This window comes from Condylura cristata, unplaced genomic scaffold (genome assembly GCF_000260355.1).
Source record: "Condylura cristata isolate star-nosed mole 26May11 unplaced genomic scaffold, ConCri1.0 scaffold00024, whole genome shotgun sequence".
NCBI lineage: Eukaryota > Metazoa > Chordata > Mammalia > Eulipotyphla > Talpidae > Condylura > Condylura cristata.
Window position 1 is genome coordinate 27,298,267 of NW_004567125.1, and position 26,694 is coordinate 27,324,960.

The 26,694-nt window shown below is 33.5% G+C and overlaps 1 protein-coding gene across 2 annotated transcripts in view; it reads left to right on the plus strand.

The window, feature by feature from the left end:
* Positions 1-26,694, plus strand: part of SWT1 (SWT1 RNA endoribonuclease homolog (S. cerevisiae)) — an 86,477-nt gene that overhangs the window by 32,393 nt on the left and 27,390 nt on the right. For both annotated transcript variants that reach the window (XR_001145739.1, XM_012728848.1), the window contains exons 10-15: positions 7,252-7,345; positions 9,509-9,654; positions 10,935-11,098; positions 12,400-12,538; positions 16,750-16,898; positions 20,123-20,310. Coding sequence is in view for 1 of the 2 variants with exons in the window: in XM_012728848.1 (XP_012584302.1) it covers positions 7,252-7,345; positions 9,509-9,654; positions 10,935-11,098; positions 12,400-12,538; positions 16,750-16,898; positions 20,123-20,310 (880 nt within the window). In the remaining variant the exon portion in view is untranslated. The remainder of the gene's footprint in view (positions 1-7,251; positions 7,346-9,508; positions 9,655-10,934; positions 11,099-12,399; positions 12,539-16,749; positions 16,899-20,122; positions 20,311-26,694) is intronic.

A 26,694-nucleotide genomic window follows, 5' to 3' on the forward strand; every position in this document is an offset into this window, starting at 1 on the left:
ACTGCAGGCAGTTAGTCTGATGAAGAGGCACATGTTTTTTTTCTGTGGTTCATCAAAATGTGTAATAAAAAATGTGTTTTTATAAAAAGATACATAGATTTTCCTGAATTTTACTCATTTCCTTTGTTTTTTAAAAGGTATTTTTAAATCACTCAAATGTATAACATAAATATGTTCTTTATGTTTTATATAACTTATTGAAAAAAATCTGTGTATAAAAAATCTGTTGCCTTGACAGGGCTTATACATACATTTGGAGGATTTACTCCATTCTTTCAATATGTGTTTCTTTCCAGCTCAGAATTATTTACATATGTACATTCCAATTATTTTAAATACCATAAATTTATCACTGTAGGATATGAAGGAATAAATCCTAAAGTGAATCTAATTATGGTATTAGCTCTGAGAAGACTTTTGACATGGCTAGTTTTAAATCTTTGAAGCAATTGACTTCTGCTATTCATTTATTCACTTAGATATTTAAAGATCTTAGTATACTAAGATGCAATGCTTATGCATTTTGAGTAGAAACTTAGTGTGATATATTTGAGTATTTTTCTTTATTTAAGAGTTTTTAAAGGAAAAACCACTATGGTGATACTCTGAAGTCCAGTATTAGACAGGGTTTCTTTGCTATGATAGAAGGTATTTAGTGAAGTTCTAATTTTGCCTGATCATGTTTTTTATTTCTTCTTAAATTAAAAAAAAAGGAAACACATATAAATACCACCTACAGATTAAAAAAAAAAACATTAAAATGTTCTTTTAATTTAAAATGAACATATATTAGGGCCTCCCTGATGGTATAGGGGATTAAAATGCAGTATCATGAAGCTATCTGCAGCCACTGCAGCAGGAGTTTGATCTCTCACCAGGGAGGTGACCCACATGGCACAGCAGACCTCTCCTGTCGTGCCCAATGCTCCTCTCAGTAATGTATTTCAGTAGATATGCCTGTTCTGCTCCCCACTCTGTCTCTGGTGAATCCTCTCATCCCTCTTCCATCTGTGGCCTACACCCCAGCTTTGTATGCACAAACAAACAAATCTTTAAAAAGTGAACATATATTAAATTGACATCTAGGCTTACCTTTTTTATTTATAAAAATTCAAATGCCGAAGTAGAGAGGATAATATAGTGAATTCCTATGCACATATCCTCATTTTCAGTAATTAGCAAACTTTTGTCATTCTTGTTTATTCTCATTGCCATTTCCCATACTCATGCAACTTCTAGAACTTCATTATTTTGAAGCAAATGTCAAGTATGACATTTTTACTCGTGACTACTCTTGTGTACATTGCTAACACAGAAGACCCTTTGAAAACAATTACACAGTTATTAAAATTAATTCCTAATTTAGATTGTCATTTCAATAAAGCACCAATCCTTAAGAGATGGGAATTTTACTTACTTTTAATCTTTTTTCCTTTTTATTTTGCTGATATAAATTATATTTTATGAGTATAGTTAATAATGATAATATGACAACACTTTTATGGACTTTTTTCTTCAGATCCTCTTTCAAGTGTTTTATAGCCAGTGTCTCATTTAAACCCTATAGCACTTAAAGGAAGACTTGCTTTGTTTTACTGATGAGGAAATTGAGGCACAGGGAAGTTAAAGAACTTAGATAATCTATTTCTTCAATAGGTTGTGACTGAAAATTATTTTAGAACAGCTCACTTTGAATAGAAATTTTGGCCATAGTTATTTATAGATGCTTGTTTTGTTAAGTTGCTGAAGTTGCTTTTAGTTATAGGGTTGTAGATGTAATGTAAATGGTGTAACCACTCTTTTATGTGCTCTTTATCATTATTTTCTATCAAGCTGATTATTTAAGACAGAGTGCTTAGTACATTTATTCTCCTAATAATTATTTGATAATATCTTTTAGAAATATCTTTAGTCATTTTTATCAAATAAAATTACATCTTATTTTATAATGATAAGCTGAAATTCAATTCTGGACTACTGAGTCAAAGTAATCTGTTTGGACAAAGGCAAGAACAAAATTTATTTTATTCTTCTTCACATATGTTGAGCACATTTGCAGACAATTCTACTTCATTATTTTGCATGTATACTTTCTTTTACTTGAGTAGTATAACAGTATGTCTTTTACACAAGCTTTTTTACATTAAAAGAAAAATGCCATAAACTGAATGAAGGTAGTCCATGTTGACTTTCAGCCTTGTCCTTAACTCTCTTCAAAATTGAGTTTAATTGATGTAGTGTTTATTCTTATGACAGAAACCTAGGATTTGAAATCTGACTAGCCTGAGTTTATGAACCTGAGTGGGGGAAAGTTAAAAGGGAAGAAACTACAATGAAATGGGCATAAATAACATACAGGTCAAAATTGTTTGTGAAAATTACATAGATTTGGTCAGAAAAACTCTGGTGGTTGGGAATGTACCTGCATGCTCCCAAAGACACACTTGAAGGACAAATTGTGCAGCAGACTTGCAAGGCAAGACTATGCTGCCTAGTAAATGGCACTTTTGCTGCTATTAGCAGTATGATTGATTATGTGACAGTGACAGGAGAAGCAGAGTCCAGGGGAGAAAAAGGATAATCAACTTTTATGTGGACAGGCGGACATGTCAGCCACATGTACAGGGAGGACTTTCTGTGCAGGCGCTTGGTTTAATTTCCAGGTTACTCCCAGACCACCTCAGACCATGGCCACATAGGCAAATGGCTACCTAGGCATCCCCAGCTGCCTCGAGACACACACCATTGATTGTCTTAAGGCAGGCATGCAGGAGTGCCTTAATCCAGGTCTTTCACACACACAAGGTGCCCAGAGAGGCCAGACACACAGGTGCAGAGGCCCCCAAGTGGTAGAGAGGCAAAAAACTGAAAATCCCATTGCCCCAAGAAACACATACAATTATTTAGTACTCTGTCCACTGCAAGTATCTAATGTTTTCCTTTTCTAATGTTTCCTTTTTCTTTTTATGTATAAAAATTTAGTTTTTATAGTTTTCATTTGTCACTTCCTTTGATATTTTCTTTTCCTTCTGAATATAGAATGTTACTCTTTGAAGACTCACTTAGCAGTGTTAAGTAACTTTTGTAACTTTTTTGTAACTTTTCAAAAGAGCAGTTTAGTGGTATGTATCAAGAGGTTTAAATACATAATTCTTTTTCTGGAAATGGATCCTAAAGTAATAGTCAGAAATGCTCACAGTGATTTATGTAAAAGTCTTCATCACAGAATTATTTATACAGAAAAAAAAAAAGTAACAACCCGACTGACAATTGAGGAAGCTAACATGCAATGCTTTGGTCATACAAGAAACCAAAATACTGTATTTTGAAAAATGTTTTAATGTTATCTATTAAAACAAGACTTTAAAGGCCCTCCCTGGTGGTGCAGCAGGTTAAAGCACTGCACTAAGAAGCTAAAAGCCAGTTCTGCATGAGTTCGATTCCCGCCTGCCCCGGAGGTGACCACATGGCGTGGCAGACCTCTCCTGACCCACCCGCTGCTGCTCTCAGCATTGTACTTCGTTGCTCTACCTGTTCTGCTCCCCACTCTGTCCCTGGTGAATCCTCTCATCCTCCGCATCTCTGTCCTGTACCCCAGTTCTGTATGAATAAATAATAATAAAGTAAAATCTTTAAAAAAAAAAAAAACAAGACTTTAAAGACTAGAAAGTGTAATTCCAAATTTGCTATTATTCATATATCCTCACAGATAGATGGTGAATATTTAACTGGTTATATTAACTGGTGGACTTATGTGTTATTTTAATTTTTTTACATTTTCCAGGTATTTTATTATAAGTTAAAGTTACTAAGGACAAAAATGAAGATATCTGCCATCTCCCCACTGACTTTTTTTTTCACCATTCATTTTTTATGCTTTAGAATAAAATAAATATTTTTAAGTAATTTTTCCTTACATCATTAATTTTTGCACAATATATGCAAAAGGATTTTTGCAAAGAGATTTTTGCCTTCAGGTATAGTGCTCAGTTCCCACCAAAGAACCCTAGTCCATCATCATAGTCTCTTATGCTCCAACCTCCTCCTTACCCTCCATCCCTACTTCCCTCTTGGATGCCTCATACCTGTGGTCAGCTTTCAGAGTTTTTCTTTGACCCTTTATTTGGTTTCTCTATATTCCACATTTAAGTGATGACATCTGATATTTACCTTTTCCCTTCTGACCTACTTGCTTAGCATATTCCCTTCCAGGTCTATCCATGTTGCCTCAAATGGCATGAATTTATCTGTTTTGATTGCTGAGTAGTATTCCATTTTGTATATATACCATATCTTCTCAATCCATTCATCTGCTCTGGAGCATTTAGATCATTTTCATATATTGGCAATTGTAAATAGTGCTGCAGTAAACATAGGAGTGCAACATTCATTGAGAATTAGTGCTTTGTGTCCTTTGCATAGTTCTAGGAGTGGAATACCTGGATAGTATGATCCATTTTTAGTGTTTTGAAGATTACTCACACAGCTTTCCATAGAGTCTGGTGTAGTTTACATCTCCACCAACAGTATAAGAGAGTTTATTTTTTCCTACATCCCCACCAGCACTTGTGTTTGTAAATATGGGTCATTGTCACTGGTATGAAGTAGTATCTCATATGAAGTGGTTTTGATTTGTATTTTCTGATAATAAGTGATGGTAAACATTTTTCATTTGCTTATTAGTCATTGCATTTCTTCTGTGGAGAAGTGTCTTAGCTTTTCTGCCCATCTTTTGATTGGGTTGTTTATTTTTGTTGAGTTGTGTGAGCCCTTTGTAGATCTTTGACATCAGTCCCTTTTGGTCTCTTATCAAATGTTTAGTATGGGGATATTTCATTAGGGTGTCTCTTTGCTTTGGTTGCTGTTTTGTCTGTACAAGCTTTTTAGTTTGATGTAATCCTGGCTGTTTATATTTTCCTTGCTTATGGAGATGAGTCCTCAAAGGTGTTTCTGAAGTTTATGTAATGAAATGTTTTGCCTGTGTTCCTTCTATATATATTGCTAGTTTTCAGGTTTTACATACATTTTGAGTTGACTTTTGCATATGGTGTGAAATAGCCTAGTTTCATTCTTCGTGTGGCATCCAGTTTTCTCAGCATCATTTGTAGAGGAGACTTTCCCTGTTATAGGTGAGATGACCATATGTCCCACCAAATATTTGTTCCATTATTTTTTATCTTAAGTCTTTCCTGATTCATTAACAAATATACCTGCAGCATTGGGGCTGTTCTAAGTATTGTTGCTACAGACAAAATGTGTTATCAAGGAGCTTCAATTTTATTAAATATTAAAAATAATAGCTGTAATTTATATGGAATTAATTTTGGTGTTACACATGAGTAAAAAGCATTGCTGTTCAGGTGCCATCTAAGCTGAGTCTAAATTAATATGTATATATTACTTAGAAAGCTCTTGCTATGCACTTTACTGGGCCAAGTGCTTCATATAAATTTTCTTATTTAATTCTCACAGTTGAGCATTTTACCCAAGAGTACATGTGGAAAAGGAGGCATTCAAACTTAAGGGTCTGTTTTGAGTTTTCATTGTCACTTTTAAATAGTACCTGAGCATGTACTTGACAGTATTACTTGAATATATTTGTTGTGAATAATCTTGCAGCTTTACATGTATTTTGTAGATTTTTTTTTTTTTTTAAGATTTATTTATTTGTGTATACAGAACCGGGGTACAGGCCAGAGGCTTAGGGGTGGAGAGAGGCTTCACCAGAGACAGAGTGGGGAGCAGAACAGGCAGATCGACGAAGTACACTGCTGAGGGGAGCAGCGGGCGGGCCAGGAGAGGTCTGCCACGCCATGTGGTCACCTCTGGGGCAGGCTGGGATCGGACTCATGCGGAAGCGGCTTTAGATTCTCAGTGCTGTGCTTTAACCCGCTGGGCCACCAGGGAGGGCCCTATTTTGTAGATTTATATCCTAAAAAAGTGATAGAATGGATTGTCTTGAACTTCCATACCCTGAGAGCAGCATTGTGTTACTGAAACCTTTAAACTTTTTGTCTGTTAAATGGGTTGCTTTAAATTAGCCAGTGATTTTGAGCCACCCCATTTTCATCATTGTAGTATTTACTTTGCAAACTAAAAAGGAAGAAGAATGATGGTGTAACATGTCTGTGTGCTTCTGTTGTTTGATTAAAGAACTGAGGGACATCTTCAGTTTCATTCACTGAGTTAAATTAAGTCTAGCTTCACTATAATATTGTGAACTATTGAAGAGTTAATTTGTTCTTCACATATCCAATTACTTAGTACAGGCACCTGGCATTAATTATGTCCTATATAATTTCATTGTGTGAATGAATGGCTTTTCAAATTTGAATGTTTAGAGGACTAAGTAATATAGGCTAAAAGTTGAGGGAAAAAAGATTACAATCTAGAAACAAAGTTTAGGCTCATTGACTAATACGTCTTGAACTTTAATGCCATAAACTCCATGAGGACTGCTTAAATTAGTCTTTGGATCCAGGTTTCAAAGATTGTTATTAAAAATTCAATTTTGAGTGTGGCTGTGCACTCTGTATTATTGATTGTTTACCCAAGAAAGTTCTGAGCAGGTATTGGAAGGACCAGTGAGAAATACCATCTTTGGTTCTATTTTTACACATTGTATTTTAACCAAAAAAAAAAAAAAAAACAAAACCCAAACATTTCCTTCATGCTTTAAGGCTTGGAGAATGCTGGAGGACATCCTGTCAGTCACTGATTAACATCTATCAGAAATTACTTTATGTGTTTATATTTTGCCATCTCCTATAAATCTTTAAATGTTACTGCTTAAGAGAACAAGGGAAAGAGACACATGAAAATGGTTATGCTGTTTGTAAAAAAGTTGTTTATTAGTTTATAGAATTATTTTTAAGTTAAGATCATTTTAAGCTTATGTAATCATGTAGTTATTTATAATCATTTACTGACTTGAGCTTGAATTCATAACTTTGGGTTTCTAGTCTGTCATTTAATCTGTTGATCACATTTTGTGGTGTTTATTAATAGGCATATCCTGTTCCATTTTAGTAATAAACTAACACTTTATTAAATCCACTACTATATGCAAACTGGATTCTACATCCAGAATTTTCAAGGCATTGCTTTGCTGTGCTTTGTTTTCCTCTTTTCATGTAGAAAGTTTACTTTCTTTTTAGATGTTCATTTATTGTCACAACCTAGATTATTGATATAGTACACAGATTTCTAGTACCTAATGCTTATTAACAATTTCTTTTGCTAAATTTGCAGATGGATTAAGTGATGAAAACAATGATGATCGAGTATTAAAATGCTGTCTTCAATACCAGGAATTATTCCCTTGTTCTGTTGTTATACTGTGCACGTGAGTCTCATAGCCATTTATTATTTCTTTTAATAATAGAGACATAACAGAGTTTTAAAGAATCTTATTGTGTATTCCATACCAAGGATCAAAACATAATTTTATTAATCTGCCAAATAAAAATGTTCAATTATAGCTCACATTTCTAAAGTGTATAATCTACAGAAACATGAGATTTAAATCTCATGTATCAGAATTTCACTTTGATTTAAATTATGTAACATTCATAGAATTCTTGAAAAATCAGAGGAAAGTCAATGTAATACCCCAAGGAGTAGTTGAGAACAAAAATTTGATAAAAATTTATTGGTTATGAGTCAAGTTTTGAAACTTTTATTATGGAGAAATTCAACAATATTCAAAGTGAACAAGCATTAATAAATTATGTACTGGTTACAACAGTTACTAAATTCTCCTGTGTTGTTACTCATGCCTTCATCCACTTCCTGCCCCCTACATGGTTATTTTTATGCAATTACTTGTATTTGAGGAAAAATACACATATATTAGAATGAACAACTCCTAAGTAGACAGTATTGATAATGCATACACTGGTGTAACCCACAACCCTTTGACTATATAGAATACTCCATTACCCCAGGAGATAATTCTGTACTCCTTTTTGCTCTTTACTTTCTTAAGGTGTAAGATTAGATCATGTATTTGAAACTCCTGTAAATTTTAGTTTAAGCACAGTTTAATTGCATTTCACAAATTTCAGTATGTTGCACTTTCATTTTAATTCAGTACACTTTATAATTTCCCTTGTGATTTCCTCTTTGACACATAGGCTATTTCGATGCTTTTCCTTAGTTCCTGATATTTGCAAAATTTCCATTTATCTTTTTGTTTATAATTTATGATTTAATTATGTCATGGCTTAAGAGCACAATTTATATCATTTATATGCTTCTACATTTGCTAAAGTTTATTTTATGGCTAAGAATATAATCTACTTTAGTGAATACTTTATGTGCATTTGAAAAGGATATGTATTTCATCTTGTGGATGGACTGATTTTGTACATTTCAATTATGTTAGAGTGGTTGATAGCATTATTAGGGACTTCTGTAACTTTGCTAATTATCTATTTGTTACTGACAGAGGACTATTAGAATCTCCAAGTATAAATGTGCATTTCTCTATTTCTTCTTTCAGTTCTATTTGTTTGACTTCATTTATTATGGAGTTCTTTAGTAATATACATACACCTGTAAGATTGTCTTGGAGAACTGGCCCCTTACTCATTAGATAATGTATCTCTTTGTCCCTGATAATATTCCTGGCTTTGAAGTCTTCTTTACTAGTATATTAATATTAGTAGAAAGAAATGGTATGTTACTTTCCATCCATTTACTTTAACCTGTACAAAATTTGTCCGTCTGATTTTGCATGCTGTTAACTTTTTCTGTGAAAACTTTTAACATGTTAAGCAAATTATTTTGGTCCTGAAGCCAGGGAATGAATTAATCAAATTCTTTTAAATCCCCTGTTATGTGTGCTTTCAACATCTGTGTCATATCTGAGTCTGAGTCTATTGATTACATTCTATCTTGGCAGTGTGTTTGGTTTTTCTGGACAGAATTAATATGCACATTTTAGTGCTCACCTCCTCTGTGGTTTCTTCCCATTCTTAGTTTCTCTCTTAACTTTCTCTTAGCCAGTCTTGAACATTGTCTTAGGACATTTAAAGCTCTAAGGCCTTTGTGACTTTGCATTTTCACTAAGTCATTGATAATTTGGGAATTATCCCCAGGCAAAAAAATAAGGCACTGTAGCTCTCATCAGTGTAATTTTTGTGTCTGGAGGTATAAGTTTGGATAAGTCACTTATTAACCTCTTTACATCTCAGTCATCTGCAAAATGGAGATAAATAGTGCCACTACTACCTCAGATGTTTGTTGTGAGAATTAAATGGATTGAGAGAGTGTGTGTGTGCGCATTGCTTATAAAGTGCCTGGTACTTCAGAAAAGATAGTGAATAAAAATTATTATCCTCAAAAGCTCATGTAATGTAATTGTTGTATGCTCATTTCTTTATTGTCTCTATTTTTTAAATTATCTTTTGTTAATATTTATGCTGAGAATCAGATCCCATGTGTTTTCAGTTACTATGTCATTTATCTTATAAAAAATATTTTTTCCTCTTAACCCCAACCTCAGGGATGATAGAAATTTAAGAAACAAAGGCCTTATAAGTGGAGTGAAGTCACTCAGTAAAGAAGAATTGAGTGCAGAACTATTAAACTTATCTCTGAACACAGATGTATGTCATCAACCTTGTATATCTAAGCAACAATTGAAAGCAGGTAGTATTCTTACTGTGAATAACTAGACATACTTATTTTGCACTAAGATTATTGGTAACATTGGAATTAATACTAAGTTTTTATCATATACATTAAAGTGATTTGGAATATTTGCTGGAATGTTAATGTTAGAAATAATGGTAATCCAAAAACTGGCATAGTTAATTAACTTTATTGCCTTCTGCATATACTTCCATGAATTAATTTGAGATTTTATACACTTACACATTTTTACATATTTATAATCACTGTGTACATGCTATTTTATTATACATGTCAGAGGATACCTTTTAGCTAAATACCAGCTTTAGGAAATTTTTGTTTAAGGTGCATAAAATTTAATTGCTAATTTCTTTTTAAAATCAGCTTTATTTTGGTAACTTTAAAGACCTGTTATTTGTATCTTTTTAATCAGAATAATCTGTTTTATAGGTTGGTATTTGATGGAATACTGTTATTAAATCTGACATTATTTAAAAATACATCCTACCTTTTCCCTCTAAGGGAAAAATAATTTTTGAAATGTCTAATATTGCACTTTTTATATATTATTAAGTAAAAATTCATATATCCACATGCCATTTATTTGATCTTTTTGGTGATAAGTGTTTCTTTTATCATAATATTCAGTGATATTTAGATTTTGCAGGAGTAACATGCCTTTAGTTTTGTCTGTTACTATCATTTTAAATTCTTAGCTTGTATTTGTAGAGATAAGTCACTTAATACTTTTAATTTGGCCATAAATAAAATTGTGTTTGCTTTCAAGTATCAAGATAGTAATGTTAGTGATGTGCTCTTTTTGAAAGGAGAAGCATAAAAGTGGTTAAGGCAGAGATTTTGGTCTTTTAAAAACAGTTTATTGATGTGGGCTATGATTAGAAGAATATAGTTTTGAAAAATAAAACACATTTTGATCCTTGGTTTTCTTTAAATGCATAGTGTTCTTTTAGTTTTTCCTATTTGATAATAATAAAATGGACGTTGGAAAGTACGATAACATTTCTTTAATTCCTACTCGTAAAACTATTTCCTTGCCTATTGTCAAAAAGACAGCATTTGCTAAAGTAATATATTTGTGTCATCTAAAACATAGACTGGAGATACATGTTTCTAAATATTATTTTTAAAAATGAAAGGGCTGATTAGGTTATTTAGATACTTTGTATATTTTTATTATTTATAGCCAAATATTATATATACTTAAATGATAATGTAAATATAATATTGATAGTTTTCATTTGTGTCCTAAATAAAGCTTGTAATTACTTGTTTTAAAGAAGCAGCATCTTTGGAAGAAAGCTATGAAGAAGAATCAAAAAATTCTGGACTACCCATTTTACTTGAAAGCATTATATCTGATCTTGAAAAATCTCTTGGAACAGCTTTATCTTCAATATTAGAAACAGAAATGAAAATTGCTTTTGGAAACCTTTGGATGGAGGTGATTATTTCAATTATTTGAAAATTTCTTTTATATTATTATATATTTGTAACTTTATGTAATGAATATAAAAATACATAAGCTTTATTGTAATAATCTATGTCTCACTGTACTTTTCTTGAAGTTTTGAAATAACTTTTGCAAATTATGTGATGAGCATTTCCAAGGACTATGTTTTATTTATCTTTTGCTGTTTTTCAGCGAACAAACACTCCATATCAGTATTGTGAGTCAGACACACTACAATCATGGAGCTTTGATTGACTTCATAAATATTTCTCTCATGTTTAGTTTGAGTTAAAATGTTTAGTGTAGGAATGTTCTCTAACAATACGTATTCAGAGAGTACTATGTATTTCATCATGTCTTTTAATAGGAAAATCATAGTATTTATTTGCTTATATTAGCAAGATCTTTTTTTTTTTTTTTTACTTTTTTGCTTACTGATTTTGTTTATTTCCCATCAATTGTAGATTATATATATTCCAGATATTCACTGACAGGTTAATTTGCCAGTATATTTGTTTGCTGATTGATTATTTTATCAAGTATTGAACCAAGATGATGAATGATTAGAACATACTGGGAGGGTTGACTCATATGCATATGAGTGGTTTGGAAGAACATGCTGACATTTTTCTAGTACCATATGATCATGTTTTCTTTATGAACATGTTTTTGCAAGAGTATAGCATCAATTACTAGTTATATATGAAATAATTAGATTTATTTTTTCAGAGAATGCTATGTTGAAAAAGATTGAAGATCATTTCTGACTAGAACTATTCCTTCTTTTTGTATGTAGTTTTAGAAACTATAAGTGTGAATACAAATTTCAACAAAGCATTTCTCAGTGGAATTAGTATTTCAAGATTATGATTGGCTTTTAATAAAATACCTTTCCTGGGCCCTCCCTGGTAGCTCAATAGGATAGGACGCAGCACTGCAAGCTAGCCGCAGTCGCTTCAGTGCTAGTTCAATTCCCCACCCTGGAGGTGGTCCGCATGGTGTGGCAGATCTCTCCTGTCTTACCAACTGCTCCCCTCAGCAGTGTACTTCGCGATCTGCCTGCTCTGGTCCCCACTCTGTCTCTTGTGAATCCTCTCACCGCCCCTGTAACTCTGGCCTGTCTGTACCACAGTTCTGTGTGCATAAATAAAATCTTAAAAAAAAAAAAACCTTCCCTTTAAAAAGTAATTCAACTAACTATACCCTGAAGTATACATGAGAATTCATAAGTACTTTTAAATCATAGGTATAATAAATAAGTACATATTAATTTTTTTCTAAATACTTTTTAGATGCTGTACTTGAAACCACCATGGACTCTAATACATTTATTACAGTGCTTTAGAAAACATTGGGTGGCTGTGTTTGGATTAGTTATGGAAAAGAACTTGCTTGTAACCATTGAGAGCCTGTATGAAAATCTCTGTAAAGGTATGAGTCTTGTTTTATCTTTATCACTGTTATGTTAAAGTATTAAGTCAGATTAGCAGGTAGTGCCCATGGAATATGAAGATGAATTAATCAAAAATTAGTTAATTAGTTTTTAACTATATTTCTAATTTCAAAAGGGAGTTTTTGTTAGCTGGATGATATAATTCATAGAAAGTGTAACTGTAATGGTGACACTGTTGATGTTACTGAATATTGTGAATATATAACTTTTAGTAATATTTGAAAACTCTTAAGCCATATTTTAATATTTTATTTGGGTATGTAAATAGAATTATTCAAATTTTTTTTCCCTTTTCTCACTATGTTTAGCACACACTGTAGTACATTTCATGTGCTAATTTAAAAAACAGTGTATTAGGGTTCCATTTAATATTTGAATAAGTAATATTTGCTTTGTTGCATAATGAATTTTAGAAATGAAAGAAATCACCATCAACCATTTAGTTGCTGGAGTTTAAATATGTCTTTAGGCTTCTTGTAATGTTTTCAACCTACCACAGCTTGACAAGGGTAGAAAGGTTAATGGAATATGTTGTAGGGGTTGGGCCTTTAGTCCTTAGTTCCAGTTTTAACCGGACACCTTTAATTTATCTGCATATGGAGAGTCTAGGTGAGATTTGAATATAAAAGACTAGAAAAAAACGTTGTGATACACTGACTAAGAAACACTAAGGTTATTTATTTATTTTTAAAATATTTATATATTTATTTATGTTTACAGAACTGGGGTACAGGCCAGAGGTGTGGTGCGTGAGAAGATTCATCAGAGACAGAGTGGGAGCAGAACAGGCAGACTGACAGAGTACACTGCTGAGGGTCACAGTGGGCAGGTCAGAAGAGGTCTGCTGTGCCATGTGGGTCAGCTACCTGGCCAGGGATCGAACTCATGCTGTGAAGTGGCTTTAGCCTCTTAGTGTTGTGCTTTACCCGCTGCACCACCAGGAAGGGACCCTAAAGCTCATTATTTTTAATTAAGGAAATTCTCACTGATAGAGTATGTGATTTGTCCCAATTTAAATCTTGAAGAATGACAACTGTGACCATTATTGGATATTCAGTTGGTTTATTGCTCTAACTCTAAAGATGGACTGCATCTACTTTACTTACTTTCATTACATGTTAGTTAAATCCATTCTTTTTTGAAAAAATAATGGAGCCTCCCTAGTGGCCTAGAGGGTAAGTCTCAGTCTGACCACCTGAACGGCCCATTGCAACAGCCTGAGTTTGATACTTAGCCAGGGAACTGACATGGTATAGCTCTTCCACTGCCAATCCTGTCTCTCCCATTATACCTCTTAGCAGTGTATTTCAGTAGATCTGCTTATTCTGCTCCCCACTCTGTTTCTGGTGAATCCTCTCACCTCCTGTACCTCTGGCTTACACCCCTGTTCTATGCAAGAATAAACAAACATAAAAATCTAAAACCTTTAAAATTAAAAGAATACAGAGTGCCACTAACTAACAACCAGAGTACTTGAGTGATTAAATTAAATTTTAAAGAGCTCACGAGCCAGATAATGAAAAATAAGTGATAATTTTATCATTAAAAAAAGTAGTATTTGAGCATGGATTTTAACATCAAGCTTCCTGGAAGCTAAAAACAAAACAAATATATACTCTCAAATATATACTCTCTCTTTCTCTGAACTTACAAGCAGTTTGAAATATGTTTTCTCTTAAAAAATTTCCTCTTGGGGATTTAAAAATCTTACTTGGTGTCTAAGGAAGTGGTTAAGTGTTGGGTAAAAGTTTATTTTTAAAAGCTGCCTGTTTTTAAAAGAAGGATAGTTTCCTGGCATTGTCTTTACCTATAGAAGTGATTTATTAAGTGTGTAGCATTATGTAAAAAACATGGAACAACATATTGGACATGTCTTCAAAACAGATTTACAGAAGATGCATAAACACTTCTTGTACCTTTTATTGGAGCATTTTAGTTGGCTCTATCAGAAGAGAAAGCCCTTAAGCCACATATGAGCTTTAACAACCTCTTCCACTTTTCTGTTTTTCCAGCTGGAGATAGTGTTTTGCATTTACATGAAGCCTGATAGATAGGCAGACGTTTTGACTGGCAAAGAGATAGTGACTGTTCCTTCTGTTCTAAAATATTATTTTGGAATCATTGTGTGCCTAGTTTATTGGTCCTTGGTCTACAAGACTCTCATGCCTAGTATTTACTTGTCAAGAATATACTATATACTGTAGTGGTATCTTTTGCTCTAAAATGATTTTGAATTATAAAAAAATCAAGGTTTTATGATTTTGGTTACTAACTTTTAATAGATCCTCAGCTGTTGAGTTATGTATCCTTAGATCAGTTTATAGGAAATTATGTGAAAATGACTCATAGCTTTTACTGACTTTGTTATTTATATTAACTTCAGTCTAAATAATTACTTTTTATATAAACATTGAGCTATTTCAGCCATGTAGACTTATTTTTATGTTGTGTCTAGATACTGAATTTATCATTGTTACTCCTTTTTGGACCATAATCTTAGTAAACAACTTTTAAATTCAGAAATGAAATGTTTAGTTCAAGGACAGAAGTACTGAACATAGACACTTTGGAGGAACATCCTTAGGAGAAGTTGTGTACAATTGTGTTCTCAGAATATTTTACATTATCTTAACAGAGTACACAGTATCTTTCAACTCCCTTTTCCTACAGGAATTTAAATTAGTCATTGACTTTAAATGTAACCGAAAGTGTTCTTTTGGAAGAAAATGCACTAGGTTTTTTGTTCTTGTTTTTGATTAATAAAGGGGAAGCTGGGAGATTGGCTCTTACCATCACATTAAATTTTTCTGAATATTGTGCCATTTATTATTAAAATCTTTATTTTCATGTGATTTTTCAGCATTTCAATAGCAAATTCTGTGTGATACAGAGTAATTCATAATTTTTTGGCTGTTGAAAAAATGGACTGTTTTTTCATCGTCTCTGAAACTGTGAACATTTAAAGAAAATAAAACACACTGTAGCATGGCTATTTCAAATCCCCTTGAAAGCATTTGTGCCGTATTCTACCTTATTAGTGGAAATCTGTTCTGATTTTTTGGTGACATTAAAATTACTTAAAAGTTTATAACTTAAGGGCCCATGGCGAGGCAGACCTCTCCTGACCCGCCCGCTGCTCCCCTCAGCAGTGTACTTTGTAGATATGCCTGTTCTGCTCCCCACTCTGTCTCTGGTGAATCCTCTCACCCTCCACATCTCTGACCTGTACCCGAGTTCTGTACGAATAAATAAATAAATCTTTAAAAAAAAAGTTTATAACTTAAAATCTCAAAGATTATTGTAAATTTTGGCTTAAGATAGGAATATAATTTTAGTTCCTTGAAAAAGTGTTACACTTTCACTTCACTAATTTATGGATGGGGTTAGGAATAGTCTGCCTTTACCTGTTCATAGCTTGCTATTACCCAAATGGCATAATTTAATATATATGTATAAATGTGTTTTAGATCATTCAAATGGCATAATTTTTGCTGACATGGTATACACAGAGAAATTAATAAATTCAATTTCTAGTAATTTTAGTTGTATACTTCATGTTATGGAGTCTGAAATTAAACACAACCTGTAATTATCAGTTTGATCATGAGAAGCACTTACAGGTGACTCTTCCCATGCCTTCGTAATCTGTATGTGAAACAGCCTCACTTGAAAATCTGTAGTTTTTTTCTTTTTTTTTTTAAGATTTATGAATTTATGCATATAGAGTTGGGGTACAGGCCAGAGAGAGTTGGGGTACAGGCCAGAGGTGCAGGGCCATTGAGAAGATTCACCAGGGACAGAGTGGGGAGCAGAACAGTGCCGACTGAGGAAGTATATTGCTGCGGGGTGCAAGAGGTCTACCACACCATGTGGGTCACCTCCGGGGTAGGAATCAAACTCCTGCTGAAGTGGCTTTAGCATCTCAGTGCTATGCTTTAATCTGCTGTGCCACCAGGGAGGGCCCAAAAATCTATAGTTTTAACTCTGTGGCTTGGTGATTATCTCCCTTCTGAAGATTATTATATTCTTTCTCTTTATTTTGTACCTTGAAGTTAACTGAAATCAGCTATAAGAATATTGTTTTAATTCATGTTCTTTTATTGTTTATATTAGGTTGGTTTTCCAAGGATATTTTTTAATTCTCTATTCATTCATACATATTTTTTCCTGCTTAATTTTCTGTTAACAGCTAACAGTGCAGTGGATTTTACAACAGTGAAATTCCTACTTCAAGATTCTAAAAGTTTATTACATGCTTTCAGTACAAGGTCAAATTATGATGGTATTCTTCCTCAGGCCTTTGCTCAAGTAAGCAAACTACTTCAAACATTTACAGAGGTAAGATACCTTTGGCATGTCATTTACAATAGCTAATCACATACATTCTAAACGTGTATTTAGCAGATGTTGGGTGAAGGCTATTTTAATTTGAACTTATTCTAACCAAAGGCATTAAGTAAATATTAAATGAATTGAAAGAAGAGTAAGTGATTCTTATTACAAATTACAAAACACACATTCCTTTATGGAAGAAGTATCATAGCAGTTACTGGTATTTTATATTATTCATTTATAGAATGAAGGTATAGAAGAAAGCTTTGCCTTGTTGTTTGACTAGTCATTTTCTAGTACCCCAAATCAGGGTATCACACCATGCATCAAAATACTTAGGAAATATTTTCAAACATGCAGATGCTAAACCCCTTTAAAATCTTAGTGTATCAGGGTTTTGGCAGTGGTGCCCAGTAATGTTTCTGTTTCACTTTTATTTGCAAATAATTTCAATTGAAAGCTATTTCGAAACTTTCAAAAAAGGTACAAGAGTTGTACAAAGAATTCGAATTTGTATCTGGGAAATACCCAGGGTTCACATTTAGTCATATTTCTATTATTGTTTTCTCTATCTGCCTAGCTCTCCATCTATCTATATTCATCTTCATTTTTCCCCTGAACTATTTGAGTCTATAGTATAGATATGCTGACCGCTGCCCTGAAATGATTCCATATGTATTTCCTAAAATACAGGATATCTTATATAGCTATTATTATTAACCTGGAAATTAAAATGGATATAATACAATTTTTTAACCTTGCAGACATGTTTTATACTTTACCATATATATTTTATCCACAAGAATTTACTTGCATAAGGGAGAATCTTGTGGAGTAAAACTTACAGGAAACTCTTGATAATTCTTGAGAAAAGGAGTGCTGTAAGGGGTGAAATGATTTTCTGACTTAACATTGGTAGTTGTTATTTCCTGTGGCAAGTTTGACCTTTAGATCTATTGGCAGGAGAGGATGGGCTTAGGAATTTAGGAGATTGCATAATAGATATTATACTTGAATTATGTAGGGAAAGATGTATTGTCCTTTCCATCACAGAATTGGATCCTAAGTGAATCTTCAGTGAAATAATAATGGAACAAAATGAAAAGTTTAGTATTCTTACAGGGTTGGCATCTTTTCAATAAAGATTGAAATAAAAAACATGTGGGAAAGGTTGAGATAAGAGTAATAATGAGTGTGAAGTGTCATTAGCTGGAAACCCAGAAATGTGAGGAGTCATGAATCTGTGATGGTAAAATGAAATGTTATTGGATAATGGTTTGCCCACTCTGTGTTGCCCATTGAGTATTTAAAAATATTAAATTGTGGTGAGCAGATCTCTCCTGTCTTGCCTGCTTCCCTTGGCCTGGTCTGTTCCCCACTCTGTCTCTGGTGAGTCCTTTCACCCTCACACCTCTGCTCTGGCCTGTAACCAAGTTATTGTATGCATAAGTAAGTATATTTTTAAGAAATAATAAATTGTTATTTAGTAAATTATTGACGCCCAGATCCTAATATTCTAGTCGATAATAAAAAAGAGTCATGAGAACTGGGAAAGATTCAGTATCCTCATTAGTGCTTTGCATTATTGTGATTTCTTGAAACAAACTGTAATGTTTCCATAATTTAATTTTGAGATGTTGCTCCCTTATTTCCATGTTAGCAATAATTATTGTCTAAGTCAGTCAGTAATGTTGAGCGTTAGCTTGGACTTTTAAGTATACTTTCAGTAGGTATTGTTAGGTAGATTGCATTAGATTTGATAAATGCATAGTCATATCTCAGGAACTTAACCAACAAAAAGGAATAGATTGTATCTCCAGAGGTTGGGTATCTAAACACAGTAATTGTAAAAAAAAGAAGGAAGGGAAAAAAAGCCCCTTAATCTTAATTTACCAAGTATAGAAAATCTGAAAAAGAGAGAGGTCATTTTTTTCCTTTGCTTCCAAAAAGGCTTTTGAGAAACCAAAATGGAAAGATAACTACCATTATCATTTTTGAGATTTTCATGTAACTGTGTTAGGAATAGGAGTATGGTAATTTACACTTTCCTTTTACAGGCTTTCCAATCACCAATAAAATAAGACTTATCTCTGCCAAGATTGTAGCATAATTAAAATCAGTTTTGTTAATAAACTTTAGATGCATGACCCCTAGGATTTCCATCTTGACAAGTTGTATTTTTTTCTCTAGTTACTTTTTTGAGTGTTTGTTTTTAATTCTTGGTTTCATAAAATAAAAAGAAATAATCTTTGCTTCTGAATTGTTATTAAATAAGTTAATAAATAGTTGTAAAGCACTTAGTCCCTAGCACATGGTAGTACTTTATAGATGTTTGGTAAAGAATTCCATTTGCATAGTTGTATACACTACTGTTTTAGAGCTGAGGAAAAGAGATATTAAGGTAAATTCTGGTCTTTATTTCAAGTGTATATAGTGGTTTAAAAGCTTTCTCAGAATAGAATGTCTTTCTATCCTTGTGTATTTATTAGTTTATAATTAATATAAACTGACAAAAATGGGAAGGATATTTAAAACACATTCCTAGATTTTATGGGTATACCCTAAATTTCCATTGTTTGTACTATATTGCTTTTAGAGATACCGAGCTTAAAAAATCTTGGGGTCTCCCTCATTCTCTGAATCTAGTTTTTTGTCAAGTCTTTTAAAATATTTCTTATATTAATTTTAATTTTTCTTGTTATTCAGCTACCTTTAACAACTTAACTCAAGTTTTTAGGATTCTTCTCCTGGATTATTTCAGTTTTCTAGCCAGTCTTCTGTACAGTTTGTCTTCAAGTGCAGGTCTGAGCATGTCAGCACATAATTTAGATACCTTTTTTTGGGTCACAGTGTCCACAGGATAAAGTGTAAATTCTATCCTGGTTTTATTTTTTTGGCATAACTTTGCATTATCATTCATTTTACTAAATTCTAAGGTTCTGGAAGACCCTGTATGTTATTTTGAACTGTGTGTCCAAACTGTAGTCTTAAATGGACAACATGTTAACTAAGAAAGGTCACTATAGTAAATAGATCAGAAATGTTTTGCATAAATAGGAAAGAAAAATATCTTTTCTAGCTCTCATTTTTTTTCTGGGAATATTCTGTACATACTCAATGATAAAGAATAGTCAGCACTTCCCAGAAATGTAAAATGTTTATAAGCATAATTGACTTTCTGTTTCTCTTACTTCTACTAGTGGCATTTCATGTAATTTTTATCTCACCAGGTCAAGGCAAAACTTCAGCAAAATCCTTCAGAAAATATAGCTGGTAAAAAGCAAGAAGACACCAATTCTGTGAAGTCTAATAGCCAAGAAGTCACCATTTTCTCAGCTTCTCCTCTCCCTCAACCCAACAGGCATCAAGAAATCTGGTCTATACTAGAGAATGTTTGGAATACAATATATCAGAACAGGTACTTCATTTCCCAGAATTTTTTAATTTGAGGGCTTCTCATTTTCACTGTTATTCATTGAGCAGTTAGCATTTGGATTGTAAGTTTAACATACCAGATTTTCTTATTGAAGACCTGTTGTGATATTGCTATCATGGGAACACATGAGGATTACTAGAGTGTTCTATAAGTACTTGTGCTTAGGCTCTATCCCCAGCAATTCTGATTTACTAGGGGCAAGGTAAAGCAGTGATAATGATTTAAAAAATATCTCTTGATGATTCAGATGTGAAATCTTTCTACATTTTATTTATTTTACGTCATTGGTCATTTTTGTACAATGTATGCATAAATGCTTTCTCCTTTTAGTGTAGTCCCCATAAATTCGCACCACATTTCACCCGTGAGTCAGCACCATAGCCCCCTGTGCTCTCCCTCCCCTGCTTTGATCCCTCTACATCCCCTTCCCTTACAGAATGTCTCTGATTTATAGTTTCCTTGCTATTTTTTTTATGGTTATTTTTATTTTTCCTTCCTAATCATTATTTGCATACACTGCATCCCTCCTGTAAGTGAAACCATCCAATATTTCTCTTTTTTCTTCTGGCTTATTTCACTGAGTATACTCCCTTCTAGCTCCATCCATGTTGCTGTGAATGGCATGAGCTTATCTATTTTGATTGATCCAGCCATCTATTTTGGGGGTTTTGGATTGTTTCCATATCTTACTTACTGTAAATAGTGCTACAATAAACTAGGGTTGCAGAATCCTTTTAAATTAATGTTTTTGTGTCCTTTAGGTAGAATCTTAGGAGTAGAATTTCTGGGTCACATGTTAGCTCCATTTTTAGTAGTTTGAGGAACCTCTATACAGGTTTGCATACTGGTTGGAACAGTTTGCATTCCCATCAGCAGTGTAGGGGAGTTCCTTTTTCTCCACATCCTCACAAACTTTTGTTGTTGCCTGTCTTTTTGTGTATGTGTGTGCCATTCTCACTGGTGTAAGGTGATATCTCATTGTGGTTTTGATTTACATTTCCCTGATTATAAATGACATTGACATTTCTCATATACCTGTTAGCCATCTGCATTTCCTCACAGGAGAAGTGTCTTTTTTTTTTTTTAAAGATACTTTATTATTATTATTTTTTAAAGATATATTTATTCTTACAGAACTGGGGTATAGGCCAGAGATGCAGAGGGTGAAAGAATTCACCAGAGACAGAGTGGGGAGCAGAACAGACAGATCGATGAAGTACACTGCTGAGGGGAGCAGCGGGCGGGTCAGGAGAGGTCTGCCTCGCCATGTGGATCTCCTCCCGGGCAGGCGGGGATCGAACTCATGGTGGAAGTGGCTTAAGCTTCTTTGTGCAGTGCTTTAGCCGGCTGCACCACCAGGGAGGGCCAGGAAAAGTGTCTTTTTACTTTTGCCCATTTTTTGACTGGATTTTTTACTTTGTTTTTGTTAAATGGTGTGAGCTACTTGTGGATCTTTCTGATCAGCCCCTTATCACTAGTATTGTGTGTAAAAATGTTCTCCCAATCAGTAGGGCATCTCTGTTTTAATTAGTATTTCTTTAGCTGTACAGAAGCTTTTTAGTTTAATGTAATCCCAGTTGTTTATCTTTTCCTTCAATTTCTCTACTTTGGAGGATGTGTCTTTAAAGATATTACTGAAATGTATGTCGTTTAGAGTTTTGCCTATATTCTATAAATTTTATAGTTTTAGGTCTTATTTTCAATTCTTTTATCCATTTTGAGTTGGTTTTTGGTATGGTGTGACATAGTAGTTTTCTTTCTTTTGCATGTAGCAGTCTAGGTTTCCCAGCACCATTTATGAACAAACTATCATTGCATTTTCTTTGCCCCTTTGTCAAAGATTAATTTCTATAAGATGTGAGATAATGTCAATTCTTTCAATATATGAGCAAGGGATGTCTTTCCATTTCTTTGTGTCTTATTTCTTTTCATAATCTTTTATTATTTTCTTCCTATAGGTCTTTCACCTCTTTTGTTAGGGTTATACCTAAGTATTTGACTTTTTTGTTTCAGTTATAAAAGGGAAGGTTATCTTAATTTCTTTTTCAGATTGATTGTTTACATATTGGAAGGGTACCGATTTTTGTGATTTTATATCCTGCTACTTTACAAAACTGGTCTTTAGTTTTATTTTTCTGTGGTGCCTTCAGCTTTTTCTATGTGTATTATTAGCATATTGTCTGCAAATAGTGATAGTTTTACTCCTTTTTCCCTGTTGGATTCCTTCTGTGTGTTTCTGTTGTCTTACTGCTCTGGCTAGGACTTTCATTATTATATATTGAAAAGCAGTGGTGAGAGTGAACATCCATGCCTTGTTCCAAACCTTAAGGGAAAGGCTTTTAGCTTTTACCATAAATGTATGATGAACTTTGTCAAATGCTTTTTCAGCATCTATTGATAGGATCCTATGAATTTTCTTTTTGTTGATGTGTTGGATTACATTAATTGATTTTTTAGATATTGAACCGTCTTCATGCCCCTAGAATAAACCCCACTTGGTCATAGTATATTACTTTTTGATGCATTATTAGATTCTGTTGGCTAAGGTTTTGTTAAGGGTTTTTGCATCAGTGTTCATTAGAGAGGCTGCCCTGTGTTTTTCTTTATTTGTGCTGTCCCTGTGTGGTATTGGTATTAGTGTAATAACAGCTTCATAAAAGTATTTGATAGCATTCCTTCTTTCTCCATATTTTGAAAGAGTTTGTGTAAGAGGCACTAAATTTCTGAACATTCGGTAGAATTCACTTGTGAAGCCATCTGGTCCTGGGCTTTTGTTTTTGGGGAGCATTTTGATTATTGTTTCAGTTTCACTGTTTATAATTGGTCTGTTTAGGTGTTTTATTTCTTCCCTATCTAGCTTTGGATGATTGTATAATTCTAGGAATTTGTCTCTTCTACATTGTTGAACTTGTTTGTATATAACTATTCATAGTAATCTCTAATTAGCCTTCTGATTTCTGTTCAGTCTTTTGTAATTTCTCCTCTTTCATTTATGATCCTATTTGTGTTTTGTCCTGTTTTTCTTTATAAGCTTGACTGGAGTTTGTCTATTTTTTCAAAGAACCAACTTTTAGTTTTGATCTTTTGGATTTTGTAATTTCTATTTTATTTATTTCTGCTTTGATTTTTATTATTTCCTTTCTTATACTGTTTTTTTTAATTATTATTTTTCTAGTTCTTTGAGATATTTCTTTGAGTTCTTTCTTGTTTCTTGATGTGAGTCTGTATTGCTATATACTATGCTCTTATTACTGCTGTGTCTCATACACTGAAAAGTTGTGTCCTCATTGTCATTCATCTCAAGGTTTTTTTTTATTATTATTTCTTTGATCCCCTCATTAATCTAATGGTTGTCAGTCGTACAGGCTTCAATCTCCATGTAGTGGCAGGGTACCTTGCTTTCTTTTCGTGGTTTATATCTAGTTTGATGCATCTATGATCAAAGATCATTGCTATGATATTGATCTTAATGTATCTGTTGAGGTTTGTCTTGTATCCCAGTATGTGATTAGTCCTAAAGAATGATCTGTGTGCACTAGAGAAAATGCATATTCAGATTTTTTGGGGGTACAGTGTTTTTGAGATGTCTGTTAAGCCCATGGGATCTAGGTCCTTAGAGCTCTATTATCCTTGTTTATTTTTTGTCTCATTGATCTGTTCATTGATGAGAGTGGGTATTTAAGTCTCCTACTACATGTGTATTTTCTCTAGTATCTGTTTTCAAGCCTGATAGTAATTGTCTAATATATTTTGGTGCTCCTTCATTTGGTGAGTATATGTTGATGAGTGTTACGTCTTCTTGATCTATTTGTCCCTTAATCATAATGTATTGACCATCTATCTCTTTTTAGTTTGAAGCCTTTTTTAATTTGAAGTCTATTTTATCCAATACAAGAATAGTTGTTTCTGCTTTCTCTTTTGATCCCATCTGTTTGTAGAATTTTTTCCAACCTTTTACTTTTCAATATATGTTTATCTTCTGTGTTTTCTGTAGACAGCAGAAGGTTGGGTTCTATTTTTTAATCCAGTCTGCTACTCTGTGCCTTTTTATTGTTGAGTTTAGTACATTTACATTTAGAGTTAATACTGATACACTGGCATTCATACTTGGCATTTTATTTGCCATTTGTGATTCTTTTCTTTACCTTATTTTGTTCTTCATTTTCATTCCTTTGTTATTTTTGGTTTTAGGGTTTCTTGTAGTAATTTTTGGAGTGGTGGGTTAGTAGTAATAAATTTCTGGACATTCTGTTTGCCTGAGAAGGTCCTTATTTTTTCTTCATAGAGGAAGGAGAGCTTTTGGAGTAAAGTATTCTTAGTTGACATTTGTTGACTTGGACTTTTTAAAATATGTCACTCTAATCTCTTGTTTGTAGTGTTTGTTAGAAGTCTGGTGTCAGCCTGATTGATTTCCTTCATAGGTTATCTTTTTCTTTGCCCTCATCATTTTCATTATTTTTTCCTTGTCTTGGACTCTTAGAAACTTCACTAGTATGCACTTGCTCTTGGTTTCCTTTCATTATAATAATTTGGTATTCTTTTATTTCCTGAGTATGCATTTTCATTTTCATCTTCAATTTGGGAAGTTCTCTTCAATTATGTTCTTGACTAGCTTTCCTTGATCTCCCTCCTACCTTTGGAATTCCTATATTTCCTTTCCCTATGGTGTCAGAGAGTTCTTAAGAAAAGTGTTTATTTTTTTTTCCTTTGTACTTTTCTTTCTTTTTCTTTTTTGGTTTTTATGCCTGCATCTTCAAGAGTACTGATACATTCTTCCATCTTCTATTTTATTTTCATGGCTTTTCCTAGAATTCTTGAGCCCCTCCACTGGTTTTTGGATATCCCCCATTCCTTCAATTTCTTCTTTACGGATTCATTCTCATTTCTCAGTTCATTGTTTATATTTTTTCCCTTTCTGTATTTTCTCTTAACTTTTCAACTGTTTTCATTATAGCAATTCTGAATTCTCTTTCTGCCAGGTAGAGAGATTCTTCTATGTTGATATTATTGGGTTCTGGAAGTTGACTTTCATTCTGTGGTCTATTGTTCCTAGAAGGACCATTCTGATCACTTGTATTTTCCTTTGTTCCTACTGCTTTCCTTTGGCTTGCTATATTCATAGTGCCCCATTACCACTGGTTCTGGTGGGCATGATTTCTGATTTCTCTTGCTGAGGTTTGGATGTGTGTTTATGGTATGTGAGATGCTGAGGCTGGTGAGTACAGTTCTAGGTAGGGGATCTTGTATTGACCCCCCTCCGCTTGCTTCAGCATACTCTTGCTCTATCTAGACAGGTGGTAATCCCTACTCTTCCCATGCATTGAGGGCTACCAGATTTGGGAGTTGGGGAGTTCCTGCAGTTTCCACCAGGGTGCATGTCCTGACATTTACTTTGTAACTGTGATTGTGGTAGATGTTTTTTAAGGCTGTGACTGTTTTTTCCACCCCCCACTATGTAGGATGGCATCCCGTGTCTCAGCCTGTGGTAGTCAAGAGTCTTGTGTGGAGCACTGCACCTCTAGATTCATGCTGAGGCCAAGTCCATTAGGAGATGCTTGTAGATGGGGTAGGGTGTAATTCTCTGTTGCGTTCCTGGGTCCCTCTGTTATTGCCTGGACTTCTTAGATGTCTCAGGATTTTCCAGGTGTCATGGTTAGATGAAGTGGGCCAGTTTTGTGGGTGGGAGAGGGTAGAAAATTGATGATTTTCTCTCCTTTCTTCACCTGTTGTTCCAACTTTCCTCTGCTTCTTGCGAGTCACCAGTGTCACAAAATGTGTTCAACAAGTTTGGGTCCCACCAGGAACTCATTGCTACTTCCTCTATCAGTTTTTATATGGGAGAACTTTTAGTCCTAGCATCCCTTCTCTGCCATGTTGGTGATGTCATCTCCAAATGTAAAATCTTAATGACTTAAGCCCTTTATATTCTTTTTTCTTTCCACATTTCAGCATTTTTCAAGTCGTACATGACTCACTTTAAATGCAAATAAATTTTGATACATATTGTAAATAAAATATGCTTATGGTGTTTTAAATTTAAAACCAGTTACATTTCTATACGTTACCAGAAAACAGTCTGAAAGGAGATAAAACAACTCTACTTACATTAGCATAAAAAGATAATAAAATACTTAGAAATATATGTAACTAAGGAAGTGTAAGTTTTATACACTGAAAACTACAGAACATTTTTTTCCTGAGAATAATATTTTATTAGCTGTTGATTACACATAAATATACCTATAAAATTTTTGTTATAATGGTTTATTTATACATCATTTTGTACATTTTTTTTTCATCTCAATTGTAATCCCCATGGGTTTCCCATCACCGAGTCACCCGTGTGCCATCACCATAGTCCCGTGC